This window comes from Stegodyphus dumicola, chromosome 1 (assembly GCF_044657685.1).
Source record: "Stegodyphus dumicola isolate Sdum_Otavi_A_Nest chromosome 1, ASM4465768v1".
In the NCBI taxonomy this organism is placed as follows: Eukaryota; Metazoa; Arthropoda; class Arachnida; order Araneae; family Eresidae; genus Stegodyphus; species Stegodyphus dumicola.
Genome location: NC_140768.1, coordinates 189,199,654 through 189,219,448, shown reverse-complemented (window position 1 = coordinate 189,219,448; position 19,795 = coordinate 189,199,654). Strand labels below are relative to the sequence as shown.

Genomic DNA, 19,795 nt, shown 5'->3' with positions numbered 1-19,795 from the left:
GATTTTACGGTGCCAAGTTCTATATGCTTTTGAGAAAACACATGCCGTTTACAGTCATCTTTTCCGCCATGAGCAACTGAGAAGTCTTTGTTGCATACACTGCAGTGTGCGTGATTCACAGAAATTTCAGACGCTTTAATGCATGGAAATTCTGAAGAATATGAATCTTTAAACTTCTGCTTTGATAATTTTGGCTTCTTCGTTCGAGGCAGCATTATGATTAAAAATCTTTCACCTGATTCACAGTTCACAAGACACACGCTAAGTTCTCGCCGTAAACTACACAATGCAGCCGAATGCAGCCTAAACACGCATCAGCGAGGAACCTGGGAGACAGACAATTGGGTGGAACTATTGATAAGTCGTTAACGGTTGGAGTTACTGATCTACGATTGGCTAATTCTTCAAAACTAGGAACGCACTCAACACGTGATATATGATAACACGAGTATTCAGCCAATCATCGGATGAATTAGTTGGTTCCGTTTTGCGTACTGGTTCTCCTGCTCTTGTTTCTGTAAAATCCGTAGTTTTTTCCATACTTTTCGTAGCTCGTAGTTTTTCATGAATTTCCGTAGAAACTACGGAGAATCCGTAGTAGTTGGAGTCTATGTATTCTATGTGAAGGTATTTTGAAATGCATCATAAAAATACTTATTTATCAAAAATGCTACCATCCTTATACTAATTGCTTATTTATGCCATCTAACTTAAAGATTATGCCTCGTGGATATTCTTAAGTACTGCTTTTTCTGGAATTCCTACCTAAAATTTCATGTACGAATTGCTTATCATAATTGCTTATACGAACTGCCTGTATAATTGCTATGGAGTGACTAATTGCCTGATTATATCAAGAATGATTTTCGCCTCTGGGTGTTGGTGTTATTACACCATTTCTTTACTACTACCGTTAAAAACCTAGAGCAGCAAATAAAAGACTGGTTAAGACTCCTAGAAGACGTATAACAGCAGAAAAGTGAAGTTCAGTTTCAAAATTCAAGATGTTTTGCAGTATTTGAAAATGTCTTGTTCTAATAAAAGTTCCTTATTACATTTAAAGATCACCCCAAAGCATATTTATTTGCAGGGCATTTATTTATAATAAAATAATAAAGTTCTTGTACAAATTTGGATATTATAACTATGGTAATAGGAGCAATAGAAAATAATATGTGCTGCATAGAGAAACCTATACATAATGTTTTAAAGTTTTTTTTTTTTTTGTGCAGTTTTGAATTCATGATAATTTTTAACATTGTCTGTCCAGATGTAATTGGTAGGGCTGGTCCAATTTTTCTAATGCATCTTTTATGAAATATCAAAATTTCATGTAGAAAAGCACTGCCTTTTTTAATTAATATATATTTTAAATGAAGTGTATTAGTAGAATTGAATTTGTTTTGTGACTAATCTTGTTTCCTTGATTGGATTCTGATAAACTATTTTGTAAATCAATTGTTTGCTCATCAGAGCTGCATTTATTAATTGTGTTAGGGACAGGATCAGAGAAAGAATCTGAAATATCCCTGATCAATAATTGAGGAATGTTTTAAATCAGTATTCACACTTTATGGCCACCAACGGCTGAGCAGTAAAATCGCTGAACACTGATAGTTTGGTCTGAGGTTCGAATCCCACAAATTGGCTAGTTGCATGGGCACTTTTGTGGTTTTCCCCATGTGTATTATGCAAGCCAGTTTCCCTTAGAAAGTCCTCCATGAGAGCATCCCTCCTCTTAGGTAGGTAGCCCTCGAGTCTTGCCATAGTCACATAAACCAAACCAATCTAACTTTATGGCAGTGTAACCCCATAAAAATGTAAACAATTTTAAAAAACAATTTCACAATGGCAGACCATTAGTTACATACCATCAAATCAGACTTTTAGGATTTTTATCTACCTATAAATTTTATGACTCTTAACTTTTTTAAACGGGTTCATGACCCATAGTTTGAATGCCGCTGTATTAAACGATCCAAGTTTTGCATGATGTCTCATGATACAGGGTTGCAAGATTTACCCTTTTCTGAGCAATATTCCAAGCCCCGTCCTTCACAAAGTTTGTTTCTTTTCAAAAATTCATAGGTGTTTCTGTCTTACCCTCTTTTTAATGTATTAAAATTACATTAGTTATGCCTTCTAATTGTATTGCAAGGGCCATCTCAGTTGCATTTTGCTCTGTTTTTCAAAGGACAGGTTTTCGCAGATTATCGATACCATATATTATTATATCTTTTTGTTTAACATTACATGCCATATATTCTGCCATATAACATGCACAGCTGTGTAATGTGCACGTATAATTTCAAACTATATTTCTTAATTTTTAGGTACATTTGCTGTACAATGCACACACTACGAAGGAATACCTGTGTCATGCTCTTGTCTTTTTAAGTCATTGATTTGAAGAATTTCCCTGGTGTTGGAACATTGGTATACTGAATTTGAGTTGAAAAACAATAAGGGGAACAATATGTTTTGGGGGAAAATTCCTAAGAGAGTAAATAATTCTGCAAAGAGAGTGGGTTGTGTTAAATATAAATGTGCACGAGAAACTTATTTTAGGGTTTCAGGCAGTAGTAAATATAGCTACTTTACTAGTAATAGTCCTTTTAATTGTAAATATGGCTCCTGCCGAACAAAAAAAAAGGGGGGGAGGGAAACAGTGCTGGTTTTAAATGCCAAATTATTCAATTTGCGAAAGAAAATGGAAATCGTGATGCAGTAAGTATGCTTGGTCTTAGTGAAAGCTGCGTACATGAGTGAAAAAAATGTAAAATCACACTGATTATACTAAAGAGTAAACGTGCTTTGCATAAAGAAGTAATGGAATGCTCTATCCTAGAAAAAAAGCATTAAATGGGTTCCAAGAAAATCACCAGAATGGATTAATTGTAACAAATGACAGCATTCGTTTATTTGCCTTATGGCAGACCGTGAGACCGCTCCAAAAAAGTGGCGAATGAAAATGGTAACATTAAAGCAACTCTGAGTTGGTGTAAATGACTTATGGCATGGAATAATTTTGTTCCACGAGTAAAAAGAAAAGTTTTGAAAAGGCTTCCAAAAGATTTGGATGAAAAATTGAAAGTTTCCGGAAATATATTATTGACCTATGAAGGCAAAAAAAGAAATATTTATTGTTACATATTGGAAATATAGATGGAACTCCGGTAATGTTTGATATGATAGGAAATAAAACAATTGATGTGAGAGAAACAAAAATGGTTGACATAAAATAGCAGGTCATGAAAAATCTCACCTCACCGAAGTTCTTTTCTGCTTAGCGGATGGTACAAAATTAAAACGCATGGTTATTTTGAAAAGATGCCGAAATGTAATTTTCCAAATGGTGCTTTCGTTCATGTTCATGAGAAAGGATGGTCGAAAGAAATGGTGTGAAAGAAATTGTAGTTAAGAAATATTTGGCAAAAGCATCCTGTTGCCTTAAAGAGTCCAGAAAGTCTTAGTTTGGGACATGTTCACACCCCATCTAATGAATAATACAAGTATGAAGAAATTATTGAAAGAGTGCTGTTATTATTATTGATCATGCTGTTATTCTAGGCAGATTAGCGCCATTGTTCATCCGTTAGATGTGTGTACCAATAAAACGATGGAAGAAAATTTAAAATCATAGTGAAATAAATGGATGTTAGAAGTGAAGAAAGTTTAAAAACCAAAGGCTTCGTGCCAGTTTGGAAATACTATAATCTACTTGTAGAATCTTGTATGAGTGGATAATGAAAGCATGGAATGAAACAAAACCCAACATGATTCAAAAGTTATTTAAAAACATGTAGTATATCTAACAATTTAGATGGAACAGATGATGATTATTGATTTATGGATAAGAGTTACAATAATGGTGGAGCAGAATTCGATGATGTGCCTGATGTGAGTATAGCAGAAGACGAATATTTAAAACTTTTCTTTTTATCTGATTAAAAAAAAAATTAAGTTCATAAGGTATGTCATTTTTTTTAAATTAACAGTGGTTAAGTACATGCTGAAGTATAATTTTTGTATGCTCATTTTTTCCTTATTTTTAAACCTGTCATTTTTATATCAGGCATATAACATGCACCCATAAATTTGATTTTAATTGTTGTATTAAAAATGTGCATTATATACTGGAATATATGGTACTTATTTTCATAAATTCAAGATAAATGGTGAAAATAGTGATAATTCAAAAAGTTATTTGTTGATTTTAATAAAGAGTCACAGTATGTAGCATCCAGTAACATGTAAAATAGTACAAAATCAAATTAGTAGATATTAATTATCACATGTATGAAACTGACAAAATTGATGCATTAGTTTGGTATTAGAAAAGTATCTTAAATATGGATTATGATCATCTCAAGTAGCAATACAACACAAAACCATATGTGGTACTGTCAGTTAAGTTGATAGGAAGTGAACGTTTTTGTTCTTTTAGAGTAATTGTATATGTGGCTTGTATGCGAGATTGAACTTGAGAAAGTAGTATATCTCCGTAGAGCATCCCAAACATGCTTGATAGGATTTAGGTTTGGAGATAAAGCTAGCCTGTTCATGTGCTGAATTATTTGTTAAAAAAGTATTCGTGCACAAATATGAGCCTTTTGTGGTCTGCCAATGTTATGTTGTATGATGAAATTATCACCTGTTGCAGTGGCATTTAAGGCCCACATAAGCCTTAAGGATATCATCTGTGTTGATTTGAGCAGTCACAGTACCATATGGAAAGACATCTGCTCATCCAGAGAGACACTGCTTCCACCATATCACCTCTTTCATAGGTGTTTTCTCGAAGATAAGAGATACCTTTAAATTAGAGAATGCTTGGTATGGCTTGGGAGGCTAAACCTGATTTCATCTGTAAAAAGAAGAGCCATCCAGTGGACATGTTGATCTTTGCACCTCAGATGCTCTATCCTGTGAGGTGAGGAAGTAGCATACAAGTGGCTGGCAAGTTCTATTCTTTCATGTGCATAATTAGAAATTTTAGTCATCAGTGCTTGATATAGCACTTGCCCGAACCTTTTAGGTGGAATAGTGCTTCTAGGTGGTTCATCAGTGCTTGATATAGCACTTGGCTGAAGCTTCTAGGAGGTTTCTAAAGAAGCATAGAGAAACTATTGTCTGCTTTTATTTAAAGTCTGTTATTACACCATCTCAGAAAAGTGCAAAAATGTTAAAAAAAATTGTATGTGGCATTGTTTTAGCATTAAAAATTTTCAGAATTGCATTTGGTAGTTTTTGGCTGGTAATTGCATTTAATGATTTTCTATACTTGCCATGAAAGCCTTCATTAAAGGTATTGTTGAAGGGAAAATATATTAAAAAAGAATTATTTGTGTTAAAGAAACTCTCAAGTGTTGCTGTTTTTAATGTGAAAGTATTGGAAGATGGTTATTACACTCTGCAATACTTTCATTTTTTAAAGTTATTTAAGAGTTTTTACAGTCCCTTTAAAAAGGGGGGAATGACATTTTCGTAGTTTGAAAGATTTTTAAAATATATTTCTTCAAAAAATAAATCATGAGAACTCGTTAAGTAATGAAAATTCATTTTTTCGTTGCAGTTTGTTGTCATTGTTAGACAAAATAGCTGTAGAAGAAGGAAACAAAGTAAGTAAAATGAATTTTAGCTCTAAAATTTATTGAAATGAATGTTTGTTATTACAGTGGGTTTGCATCTGTTTCTTAGCCTTGAAAATTAATTTATCATTAATTGTGTAGGGTTCTTCTGTATCTAGATGCCTGTATCAATGTCCTGCAGACCCTACTGTATTGGAAGCAAATTATCACTTTTAGTCTGAAACAAATGACAAACATGAATGTTAAGGAAGTAGAAAAAGTATTTTTATTTAACCCTTTATTGAACAGAAGGCACTACTTGTGCAACAGACAAACCTCTGCTATTAGCAGTTATTTAAATTAGATGAATTCAAATTCAGAACTAGGTAACATATTCTGAGACTACATACACAATTGACTAATTAAGCTGGCTCAAGATAACTAATGATGCATATTTTAAACATCAGCTAGGAAGATGCTTGCATTTGAATAACTTTGTCAGAGCTGACAATAGTACATCATGAAACGTGAAGCTGTCAAAAGCTCTAACCCTAAAACATTCAGACCCTCAGCTCAAGTGCACAGAAACTAATTTGTATTCTGGTAAGGATTACAGTAAGAGGAATGTAAAGTAAAGTTCAAATCATAATAACTGGTTGATTAACATAAAATTCTACAACAGTTTTAGTCATAAAATTATTACAACATTTTTTAAAGGTATGTTTTCATGTTCATTAATAAAAAAAATTTCTGGAAATTTCATATCAGCATTATATTTTGAATATGCATAGAAAACATTTATGAGTGTTATCTGTATTTAAAAGAATCTTAAATTTAAAACTTTAAAAAGCAATCTCCCATTTATTTATTTATGATATTTTTCTCATCACATCAGCTAGATCACTGAATTTTCCAGTTTTTAATTTTTAGCCCTTACTAAGGGAAGCTTTACTAGGAAAATATTTCCCAGCAGTAAATGAAATTTGTTGAGTAAAATGGACCTTAATTTGTGCAGACTGCATTTCTTCACACCTGATGATCAGGTTAATTTTTCCTGTTGAATTTTATTTGATCTGAATTTTCTTAATTTACTGATTTTTATGAAAATTCGCCCAATGTTTGAACTTTTTGTATTCTTTTTTTTTTTTTTTTTTTTTTTTTTTTTTACATCAGTAAATGGCATGTTACCTAATTTATTCTCACAATAGTAAGTACATTAAGTATCAATTTTATTTTGTCATATTTAAAAGTAAAAAGAGATCTCGAATCACAAACCAATTATCCAGGCAAAAAAGATGTTTTTTTTTTTTTTTTTTTTTTTAAGAAAACTTAATGACTTGTGATCAACTTATGATTTTAAAAAGTACTATGAGATAACCTATGCCACATAATTAACATACGAGCTTCTGAAACACTTTAACCCTTCGCGGCGCACTATACGTTAACGTCAGAATTTCAACAAAATGGTTGTATGCAGTCTATTTAGTCCTAAAGGAGTATACAGGTAAAATTTTGTAAAAGATGCACTTACCGTTTTAATTCTGTAGGTGTTCCATGAGGTGGAACACTGCGCCGCCAGAGCTTTTAAAAGTGCGACTAAGCGAGCATTGCAGTGAAGCACGAAAGTGAGTAGAAGCGTTTGTATAAGAATGAAAAAACTGTATTATGGCTGTATACATGGTTTCCTGGATATACACAATATTATTGAATATATACGGATAAATGAGATAAATATCTATATACACAAGTCCTATATACAAAAATATTTACAAATTTTTGGAAAGAGTTAGACCTCTCCGCACCATTTATAGAAAATTAATAATAAAAGAATTAACTGCGGTTAATATTAAGAATAAAGAAAAATAAGAATATGATATATACATACACGAAAAATATATAACATAATTATTGAAAATAAACGGGAATGAGACTAAAAAGCGACAGCAAAAAATTCGCGCAGGTCTAAGTAAAGATGATTCAAGCTACTAATAAAATTCCTGCCTAAAAACTAATCCCAAAAAATTCGAGATGCCAATATTAGGATTTTCATAACACAAAACAGACCTCACCCCTCAATACTGCTTTCTTTGAATTCATTCCCCCCCCCAAAGCAACGGAAACAGAAAATGTAAACAACGGATGTTCTCTCCTAAGCCCAGATGTTCTGATTCGTAACAGCATAAGATCACTAAAGGCGCAGTGTTCCCGCTAATGGAACACCAGGGTTTATTCAATGATTCTGCGTATGGTTTTTGTCTGAAAGATTAAAAAAAATATAGAACAGATAATTTGGAGTACAGCCAACAAAATTATGCCTAATTTTTTTTTTTTTTCCAAATAAAATTTTTTATATCATTAAAAAAATAGAGAAAATTACTTGAAAAAAAAGTAGATTTTAATAACACATAATAAATGAAAATTCTGTGTCTCTTTGTGATATGCTGCTATCTACTGTTTAAAAAGAAAAGTTCAATGTATATTATAAAGGCATTTTTATCTATTTATGGTTGAATTTAAAGGTTTCAGAAACGATTCAATTTGGCTGTGCCATGTAGTGGAACACTGAGCGGCAAAGGGTTAATATCTTCATCCCTTAGCTAAGCATGGCAACAGGTGACTAACAGGGTGATTAATTATGGCCAGATTGGGTTCTAAGCAGAGATTTTGAGCTCGCAGGACTTTTTTGTTAGGACATTGGGTTTCTAGGCACCATGGGCTAACAGATATGGACAAATTATAAGACTATAAAACTAAGCCCAATAAGAAAGAACTGCAACATCTTCAGAAGGAATAACAAAAAGAGATAGTGTAAGGAATGTCTTCGAAAGAAAAAGAACAAAAATATTATCCTAGTTCGGGAATCTATAAAATTCATGTATAATGGGAGTAAGATACAAATTTTTCCTGTAATGATATCAACATGATAAATCAACATATGAGTTTACAAGCTATTGCAAGAGATTTTTAATGACGATGCCATGTGTCACTATAGAAACATTTTAAAATATAAACAACAAAAAAATTACATTGGACAAATTTTTAGTGAAACAGAGACCCAATGAATCTCAAGCAGAGCCAAATCACGCCTAAAAGACAAAGGTAAAAAGAAGATGCTTCCTAAGGACCTGATGTTTTTGTAGAAGGGAATTTTGCATTCACATTAACATAATCATTTTCCACTTATGCCATCCTTGCTTCTTCTCATAGATATAGAAAATTTGCACTAATTTTTTCTGTTTTATGTGTTTAATATTGTGTTTATCTTTTTTGTTCTATGTTTAATGATTTTCATTAATTTTGGCTTATGAACTCGTGTACAAAATACTGCTGTAAGTTTAAATAAAGCATTTCTAATATAGGAAAAAATTAATCCATTTTATATTAATTTTTGCAGATATAATTGGTTTATGAATATTTCAGGGATTGAATTCATGAATCGAGGTTTCACTGTAATTTGATAAATGAAAGCTCATCTTCCCTACCCAGGATTTTCTCAATATAACAGTGTAAAAAAATTACAAATTGAAATCTACAAAAAATATCAAATTTAGAGTATCTAATTAAATATTAATATACTTTATTCCAGAATTAATTATAGATGTTTCATAAATCTGAATCATGCATTATAAAATGAATGTGAGTCAATTTGGAGCTATTTTGAAATGGTGTTGCCATATAGTGCAAAAACCTTGCAAGAACTCCTGTTTTTGTATGAGAACCTCTTGCTTTTTCACATTTTAAAATTGGCATTTGGCAACTATGATTTATTTATTTTACATTGTGTTAAAATTTCAAATTCTTCTAACTATAATGGTCGAAATATTTTGCTTCTTGTTAGTAATAAATACAGAAAACGTTGTTTTTACGTATTTTTTATTAATGAGATTATTCCTACTGGTTGCTGATCATTTAAGATCGCAAAAATTGATATGGTGAGCAGAATTGGAATTAATGAGTGTTTTTGAGATTTTCTCCATGTGTAATATAGATAATGTCACTTGCAGTTATGAAATCATACCTCCTGTTATGCATATTATTCTTATTTCCTTTGCTGTAATGAAGAACAGTACATTCCCAATTATCTGCGGAATTGGGTGGCGCAGGCGGATAATCGGAAAAAAGCTAAAAACGGGTATAGCAAAAGAGAAAACAGTCATTTCAACTTCAAAAAATTGTTTTATGTACAATAAAACGTAAAATAAACAGCAGAAAATGTTTAACTAACGCTTAATATTTTAGTATATCACTCAAAACTAACCTAAAATGCATTTTGTTAATGAAAACAGAAAAGTGCTTTGTACTTACGAAAGGTGTCAGGGATACACAGAAAAATTAATACATATGTACTGTTTTAATACTGTAATGTATTATGTAATTACAAAACATAACTGTAAAACTACACCTTTTTGAAGAAATCAGTCATTGCTTCTTGCTTTGGAAGCATTTTCTTTTGATCCGAGATTGCATTTTTCGTAGCATAAGTTTCTTGGCCAACTGCGCGTCGTCTTGTTCTTCCAAATAGCTCGGCAGTCCGTCGACTTGTTGCAAAGCCGCTTCATGTGTGTGTGATTATGGCAAAGCATCAAGGGCTATCTGCCTAAGGGGAGGGATGCCTTCGTGGAGGACTTTCTAAGGGGAACTGGCTTGTATACACGTTACACATGGGAAAAACCACGAAAACTCCCATGCAGCCAGCCCATTCGCAGGATTCGAACCTCGGACCGAACTACCAGTGTTTAGCGACTTTACCACTCGGCCGCTGGTGGGCCGCCGCTTCGTGAGTCTTCCGCATCTACACAGTGGGCTCTTCACTTTCCTTCATTCTCGGTCTCTCCTCTTGCTTTCTTCACAATTTCATCATCTGTCAAGCTTTCGAAACCAGGTTCGTTGACGTCACACTCCAACCACTTGTTAATGTTTTCAGCATCGATGTTCTCACCATCTGGAACTGTTTTCACGATATCGGCAAGAGTTGCCGTGGGCTTGTCTACATCTTCATTCTCTTCTTCACAACTCAAAGGGGTTGTTGTTGGCTTCAACATTAGGCATAAGTTTTCTCCATGATTTTATGAGAGTTGACGGTTTCACCGAGTCCCATGCAGATGCAATATCGTAGATGCTGTCCAAGATTGTGTAGTGTTTCCAAAACTCTTTCATATCATAACCTTCTTCAATTTTGGTCATTAGCAGCTTGGTTCGGTATGTTCTCTTCATTGTTGCAATGACTCCTTGGTCCATTGGTTGGATTAGCCCAGTAACGTTTAGGGGGAGAAACTTTTCAAAAATTTGTCCATCAGAAGACTTTAGCACGCTTGTTGCTGGGTGAGAAGGTGCTTTATCGATCAATAGCGCAGGTTTTTCGATTTAAGATGTTTACGGACTTGAAGAACAAAGATTTTTTTGAACCATTCTTGAAAAATGTTTCAGTTCATCCATCCTTTTTTTTTTTTTTTTTTTTTTTTTTTTTTTTTTTTTTTTTGTTGTTGTTGTTGTTGTTGTTGTTGTTGAAGTAATCCACAGGCAAATTTTCTATCCTTGTGCCTTTGAAAGATCTCGCTTTTTTTGATTTTCCAATGACACCAAGTTTAAAGTATGTTCATCAGTAGCGTTACTGCAAGACATAAAAGTGATCCTTTCCTTGCTGCTTTTATGACCCGCCGCTTTACTTTCACATTCAAATGCTAAAGTGCGAGTGGGAAGACATTTCCACAAAAGTCCCGATTCGTCGGCATTGTAAATTTGTTCAAAAGATAGCTCTTCTTTTAAAACAAATTCTTCAAATTCATGGTGGAAATCGTCGGTTGCTTGTTGGTCACCACTAAGTTTCTCCCCATGAAGTCCAATTTCTTGAATTCCATGTCGCTGCTTAAAATGAGTCAACCAGCCAGAAGACTCATTAAAATTTCCTTTCAGGCCGAACAACTCAAAAAAGTTTTTCTGCCTTTGCCGCAATGATAGGGCCATTTACAGGAGTACCCTCTTTTCGAACTTGAGTTAACCACTCTGTCAATGCCGTGTCTAGCTCATCAAAGGTAGAACCCTTCATAGTTTATCGTGTTTTCATTGCGGAAGCACTGCCCAACATTGATACAAAGTTCACCAGTTTGTCTTTTTGCTTTAGAATGTCACGCACTGTTGTTTCTGCAATTCCATAATCCAATTCCATCTGCTGCCTTGTAGCGTCGTTTGCTACTTTGGAAATTAATTCTAGTTTTTGCGCAATCGTCAGCACAACCTTCTTTCGTTTTCCTGACATTTTAAATCGGTAACGAAAAACACAAAACCAAAAAGCACAAGCATTGAACACAATAAAAGATAAGAAATTAACTCCGACCGGTTCGCAAACATTATCAGGCTTAAACTAACAATGGTGAAAGGGAGGGAGTGGACATGTCAGTAAGATTAAGACGAGAGAGGGTGGTGGAGCAGGCACTGCAAGGGTGAGTAAGAAATCACTTACTCATCAGAGGGGAAGGTTCCGAGAAGGCCGAGGAAATAGTTCCGAAAAGGCCTGGATATTTTTGCCATAAATAAGCACGATGTTAGCAAATTTAACTTTTTGCTCTGTTTTGCGAACATTTTTATTTATTTTGCTTTACGCTTGTAAAAAAAAAAAAAATCTATTGTGCGGCAGGCGTGGATAATCGGGAGTCTACTGTAATAAACCATCAAAATAAAATAAAATAATAAATCAAATTTTCTTTTAAAAACATTAATGTATTACTTTAGTAGTGGATTACATTTTTAAAACCATTGTTTTGTACACAGTTATTTAAAATAAATATTTTCTTTTACAAAAAAGATTTTTTAGCCTAATTATTGTATTGGTTTTTTTTTTTTTTTTTTTTTTTTTTTTTTTTGTTGTTGTTGTTGTTGTTGTTCACAGTTGTTCACACTTATAATTTAAAATGAGCACCACAGAACTTTAGAAAAAATGCTTTAAAGTCAAAATTTGATTCTATTTCCCTAATTATAATAACTTTCTAATAGTAAAGAACATTTTATGTTCAGATTTTTTAATTAAACTTTAACTCTTTAAAACTGGAATATAAAAATGAGATTTTGCTTTCTGTCTATGTCCTACTGGTCATGAGTTCATTATATCCTTTAAGTTTTTATATTTTTGATGCATGAAAAAAATCAGAAGTAGTTTCAGTATTGAATATTAACTATGGCTTTCTGCCTTAAAATAAACACACAATAATTTGAAAAATATTGATTACAATTTTTTTGAAGAAATTAAATTGTTATTTTATGTGCAATGTATTATGATATAATAACTGAATGTACTTTTCCTTTTTAAAATATAGTTTCTGCTCCAAATTATTTATGTATAAAACTTAATCAATTAAATAAATGTATTTGGATTTAATATCCCTTTTATCTATGTATGTTACAAAAAAAATTAAGTTTTTTATGTTTATTTTTAGAAGTTTAACCCTTTAAATGGTAGTTGAATGAAATGAATTTTATTCTGTAGCAATAGATAGATAGTCAGAGGAATAACTGGTCTGAAAACTTTTGTTGTCGTCCTTAAAAATTAGTTTCTTTTCCTGACACTCACATGTTAAACTGCAACCCTGTGGTGTCGATAGTCAGATAATTTTTAAAGTATCGCAAGGAATTTACAGAAGAGAGAGCAGTGTTATTTCTCAGTAGAACTCCTTGAAGTTAATTCCTGTGGTTATCTCTTTTGTAGTGCTGATTGCTAGTAATCGCTTTGATGAGGGAAAGGAAAACATGCTTTGCAGTAAAAACTGGAGATATTTACCTCTAGTGATTGGGTTAATCTATGTTATAAGCATTTGAAGATACCGAGTATACTCAAGCGAATTGCTGCATGATGGTTTTCTCATTCTGAGGTAACTCAGGTGAATCAGGGAGAAGATTTTTCTCAGTTTAATTTTTGTAATTATAACTGTGCATACACACATTTTGCACTTCTATAAATATTTGTTATATGTCTTTATAAAGCAATGCTCACTATATAAATACATTTAATTTATTGTATTTATAATTTATAAATGTAATTCTGCATTTAAAACTTTTATTTTCACACTTATTTTAGGTTTTAGTATTTGTTCAGACCAAAAAGGATGTTGATTCCCTTGGTTTCTATTTGAGGAAAAATAGGTAATATATTTTATTCATTTATTTCCAGCAATAACGTACAGTAATCCCTGATTTATGTAATATGCGACTTTATGTAATGTACAAAAGCCATAAAATTCAATCAAAACTGTTGAGTTGTTATAATTACAGCAAGTTTGGGATGTGTTCACTTTTGACAGAGTAATTAGAGTTTGAGGCAGAGTACATTCATGCTAACAAGCTTCTTTGAGTCACAATGAAGAGTTTATTGATGGTCTTATTCAGTTGCAGGCATTCCAAAATTCCAAAGAAAACTCTATGCTGTAGTTGCCAATTCTCCCAGTTTTTCATCATATTTCCTGTATTCAATGCTTATCCTTTTCTAGGAAACAATTCTCGCAATAAATGAAATTTATTGGATTAATGAAACTTAAATTGGACAAGTTCTGATTCCCACACACCTAGTAATTTTTCAGCATGTGGACTTTGTACTGTAATATTTTGATTTTAAATATTTTGTCTGCTTTTTTGAAAAACAAAGGATGTTTAAAAATCTTTATTTCAATTCAGGCTAAACTGTAGGGAAACATATCATATATAAGAATTTTTAGTATTTTGTATCATGAAAAGTAAATTTATTTCTTTATTTTCTTTACTCCCCCCTGTTTCTAAGTTCATTTATGCAAAGAAAATAAATGCGTGTAAATACATGGTTTTTGTGTGGTGTGTGATATAAACTATAATCACACATCTGTAATTTATTCCAATAAGTCATACATTTTACTTCCCTCCCATATGTTAGTACATTTCATTGCTATTGTTCATAGGCTACATTCTTATGTATTTTGTATACAGACTGTACTGTTTACAAAAAGTAGAGTGAAAATTTTTATAATCAAAGTATGCATTATATTGCATTTGATTTTTTTTTTTTTTTTTTTTTTTTTTTTTTTTCTTGTACTGATGGTATAAAAATAAGACTTGTACAAAATGTTATTAAGATTTGCAGATTGTTTTAAAATGACTAACATGGCTTGTGTTAATGAGTAGTAATACACTTCATTAATAAATAAAGTAATTTCAAAATCAAAGGCTTTATTGCCGAGCATCAGTTTCTGCTTTCCCTGGACAGATATTTTGCACTTTGCATTGTGAAACAGTTTTAGGTATTAAAAATAAATTCTTAAATGAAATATTTCCATTTTTTAAAGTTGTTGCTGGTCTTTTATTTTTAAAAGAATATTATTTTAATATTTAGCTATTATGATATTTTTTTTTTTTTTTTCTTTTCTCTCTCTCTCTCCCTTTTTTTTTCCCTTGGATTTTCTCCTTATTGTCATAACCTAAGTAGTTATTTTTTCTATTCAGAATTCATGCAATGTGCATACATGGGGATGTGTCACAACGTCAGAGGGATCATGTTTTACGGTGTAAGTAGTTATTTTCTGTATTTTATATAAATGTCAGTTTTATCGCTTTAAATGAATGGCTCTCAGTGAGATTTTAGTATATTCTTCAATATCACAATATGATTAATTTATGTCATTACATTGATTTAATGATCCTGTAATATTGATTTGATAAGGGCAGTCTATTGATTTTTTTTAAAAACTTCTAAAAATAATTTTTTTATTTTTTCCCCCCGCATAACAGTTTGGCCTGTTTTGCAAAAGTTCATTGTTACCCTGAAACCATTCTGTAAATAGAAATGACAAAGCTGAGGGGAAGTTATTAATTTAAATGGGAAAAGTCTCTAAGTGTTTCCACTTTTTTTTAATCTATTAAATCATGTGAAACATCTTTTAACCCATTAGCCGCTGGTGTTGCATTAATGCAACGTTCAAAATAAATGCCTTTAAAAATATAATTACCAAGGATACTTTTACTAGCTGATGATTTTGTGTAGGGAATCTTATGAAGATCATTTCTGTAAAACAATATTTGTCTTCAACCGTAATTTTATTTATAATAATTAGTCTCATGCTTGAATAAAAATTTAAATAAAATTTTCAATCAGGTATTTTTGCCGAAAAATTCAAAGAATAAATCGCCATTTTTAGGGTGATTTGTATTTAGCCAAGGTCACCACTTATCAGAACATTCCATCAAACAGCTGTTTGTAGGAGAATGGAAAGGAAAATAGGTGTTGTGCTGGTATAGGTGTTAAGATATTCATTCTGTGCTTTAAAAATGCTTAGAATGAAGTACCTTACATTAGAAGAAGCCGTTCAGAGATTTTTTGATGAAGAAACAGATGACGGTAATGATGATATTGACCAGAATGAAGCTGATATTGTTGTTCCATGAATAATGATAATGATAATGATATTTAACCAAATACTGCTGGGGAAGTTGAAGTTCACATAAGAACTACAAATACTGCTGGGGAAGTTGAAGTTCACATAAGAACTAAGTTTCAGCCTTCTAAAAACAGTGCTAGTCATATGAAAAAGTTTAAAAAACAGAAAACTGAAAACTTGAAATGGATAAAAATAAAACCATCGTCATGATCAGATGAAAATGGAATAGTCTTGATGATATAATTTTATCTTCTCTGTCATCTAAAATATAAAGCTTTAATGCAGCAGGAACAATTCAAGAAACTCCACTCAAATGTGCTCACTAGAAACGGTGAAATGTGTCCATAAGAAAGACAGAAGCACTATGATTTCCAGTATGAAGAGAAAAACAAAATAATTTTTGTCTGATGGGATGACACTTTGGTTGTAACTCTTGGTTCAACATTTGAAAAAATTCAACCCATAAAAAGTGTTTTTTAGTATTCAAGAACGCAAAGGGAAAAGGTTTTTATATCTCAGCCTCATTAGCCATTATAAAATAAGAGTTAGTGGCAAAAAGTGGTATCCAGTATTTACTAGTTACATTGATGTATCCTTGAGAAATGCATTGATGATACCATGACTTTCTACTACTTGAAATAAAAAGTCTGTTTTAGATTTCAGATGCGAGATTGCATTATTTCTTTTGCGAAATTCTAATTAGGGAGTAGAATTAACCAGAAATAGATCAATAACAGGAAGATCTAGTAAATTTAACATTCAAAAGCCAGTGCATGGAGATGGTAGACATTTTATCGTAAAGTCTGAGGATAACGGAAGACTTCGTTGTAAAGAATGCCGTAGCCAGACTGTTTATAGATGCAAAATATGTAATGTAGCTTTATATTATAATTGTAGTAAAACTTTTCAGGCTTGAATTATTCATTTGAAAATAATCTTTATTTGTAAAAGAAATGCAATCTAAATTTTAATATTAATTGAAAGTAAAGTGATTTGTATATTTATAAAACTTCTAAACGCTAAAAAGTAATTCAGTGCTCCACTCGAAGAAAACTTTGTATGAGTACAATCATACTCACTAAATATCTGTATTATTATTCCACTGACATTGTGCAAGTACAACACTCGATTTTTCACAAGTAAGAGCATTTTTTAAAAAATTTTCAGTGTAAATTTATGTTATAAATATTTAATATTTAGGCCCGGTGGCGCAGTGGCTAGCGCATCGTGCAGCAGCGCCACAGGTCCGTGGTCTGATTCCCAGGCTGGACAAGGTGGACTCAGCCTTTCATCCCTTGGGTCGATAAAATGAGTACCAAGTTCGCTTGGGGACTAAACACTTGGGGTCCTGCGATTAAGCTGACCACTTGTTCTGGGCATACGCCACTGAGTGTAGTTTTAGTTTTTTATATTTAATTTAATACTTATTAGTGTAAGAAAAAATTATTTCTTGTACTTTTGATGCTTAATGGGTTATACCTAAAATAAAAGAAATAATGCTGTGATATGTTGACTTAGGAAGCTATTCAAAATTAAAATTTTTTCTGATTATCTTAATTTTCATATAAAAGAAAAGAGTTGTTATGAAGTCTTCATAAATATTATTATAAAATGAATGTAATGCAATTATTATAGAATAAAAAATTTATATTTATAAATCATATTGTAATTATTTGATTGCTTTATTTACAGCATTCCGAGAGCAAAAATCAGTGGTATTGTTAGCAACAGATGTCGCTGCTCGTGGCTTAGGTAAGTTTTTTTTTTTTTTTTTTTTTTTTTTTTTCTAAAGTCAAATGAAAGTATTCATTCAGCAGATTTCTGCTTCCCCTCTTGACATATCAAACCAAATTAAATATTGTATTTAAAATAAGATTATATGAATTTAATATTCATTCAGATATGAAGCCATTTCTTATCTACCATCTAGTTACCTTTTCAAAGGAAGTGAGATTTGAATGGTTTTCTTTGAATTAAACTATTTAATTTTCATTTTGTTTCTCATTGCTAATTGCTGTCTGCAGCATGCTCTGTTTTCTTTTATGCGTTATGAGAATATGCCTCAGTAGTTCTTAGAAAGTCCGCTACCAGTAGAAAATCTGAAGCATGCCTTCCTCTTAACTTTTTGGCCCAGGGCTTAGGCAACTGTTAGAACCTTAAAAGGTTATGTTTTCTTGAACCTAATTAATTTACCCTTTAACACCTGGTGTTCTTTATAACACAAAGGTACACATGCGGTCATTTTGATTGTGTGTGCATTTTTAATGTTTTTAAACCTTTTTTACTATTTAAAAAACATCATATGGCAATAAAAAATTAACTCTTTTACATCAAAGACGTCCAAAATGCCCGACCGTTCAGACATTGGCTGGGTTGCCCGAATGCCTGAATCATTTTCTATATAGTGCTTTCCCCCATCACGTTAGTGCATTGCTCATTGCTATCGGGAGTTGTTAAGTGACATGCCAATCATTCTCTTAAGCAAATAAAAGTAGTTCTGTTATTTTAATGCGCCTTAATTTTTCCTTTGTTTACTGTGAATGTTTAGCTGTTGATGCCCGAAGTTGCAAGGGAAACTACCCACAGTGGTGAAAGTGTCCAAGAAAGAAGTTGTTGCTTTACTTAAGCAGGCTATTGTTAGTGCTGTAGTATTCTACTTGCCATGGGGGAAGGAGAACCATTGCAGGAGAAATTCGTACACAAGGGCGCTTTCGATGTTTAAGAGAGACAGATTTGGTCCTCTCTTGATGCAAAAGGGTTAAAGAATATTTAAATTAACAAACAAAGATTATTAAATATGACTGAAAAAAAATGTATTACAATTTTGAAAAGTTTACAAAAGCAGAAAACTTGTCGTTACCAAACACCTTCATATTATATACTGATGTAATGTAAAGTTCACAAATTCTCTCAGTTTCTTTGCTCAACCAGTGTTGCCAAAATCAGAATAAAAAAATGTCCATCAGTGAAATTGACCAATGTGTACTTAAGAAATCAACTTCTATTTGCAACAGAGATCCTCATGTGTAGTTTAAAAGATTCTCAGTGGGTTGCATTTATTTCACAAAAGGAAGGAAAATGTAAAGATTAGTGACTGGATTTCTGGATGTATTTCCTCATTGAAAAAAAATTTCAAATTCCAGTTTATCCAAAATCAGTTTACTCGATGATATGCAGAAGAGAATGTAAACTTCAGTTGAAAAAAAAAAGGTTATTCTTTACATTTATAGTGCATAACTTTTCTTTTTTTACAAAAATTTTATTCAAATTTTAAAATCATTACAAAATTATGTGTCTTTACAAAGTGCTTACAAGAATTATTTCTGTAATAGCTTTGTATTAAAGTTACATTAAAAAATTCTTCCAAATATTTTAATTTTTTTGGATGATGCATATAAATTTTAATCCAAAATGGTTATGCTTTTCAGGAGTGTATTGTTTAAAAATTACTCTCTCTTTAAATGGAACATTTACTTCATCAACAGCCAGTTTTTTGGAGGGCTCATATACTTCTCTCTTTTTTTTTTTTTTTTTTTTTTTTTTTAAGTACTCAAATATTTCCAGTATTTTCCAAAATTGACTGTAATTAGGATCATTTCTATATGATGATGACATGTTATCTTCAAAAGTGCAAAAAACGAAGAATTCATAAAAATCTTTCTGCATACATAGTCTTCTTAAAAACGGTTATTTCAAACATTTCATCAATTGACGAGCACTCTTTTAACTTCTCTTTTTGAATATGCCCCATCAGTAATATCAATACCAAAAATTTTTGCAGTTCATTTTCTTTAACATCCTTCCATGTAATTCTGTGCCTTTTTTTTTTTTTTT

The 19,795-nt window shown here is 31.9% G+C and overlaps 1 protein-coding gene across 1 annotated transcript in view; it reads left to right on the top strand.

The window, feature by feature from the left end:
* The window catches only part of LOC118205085 (uncharacterized), a 130,832-nt gene that overhangs the window by 107,006 nt on the left and 4,031 nt on the right, over window positions 1–19,795 (top strand). Inside the window, exons 10-13 of the mRNA XM_085824063.1 lie at window positions 5,576–5,621; window positions 13,639–13,703; window positions 15,030–15,091; window positions 17,654–17,713. Of these exons, the coding sequence (XP_085680189.1) occupies window positions 5,576–5,621; window positions 13,639–13,703; window positions 15,030–15,091; window positions 17,654–17,713 (233 nt within the window). The remainder of the gene's footprint in view (window positions 1–5,575; window positions 5,622–13,638; window positions 13,704–15,029; window positions 15,092–17,653; window positions 17,714–19,795) is intronic.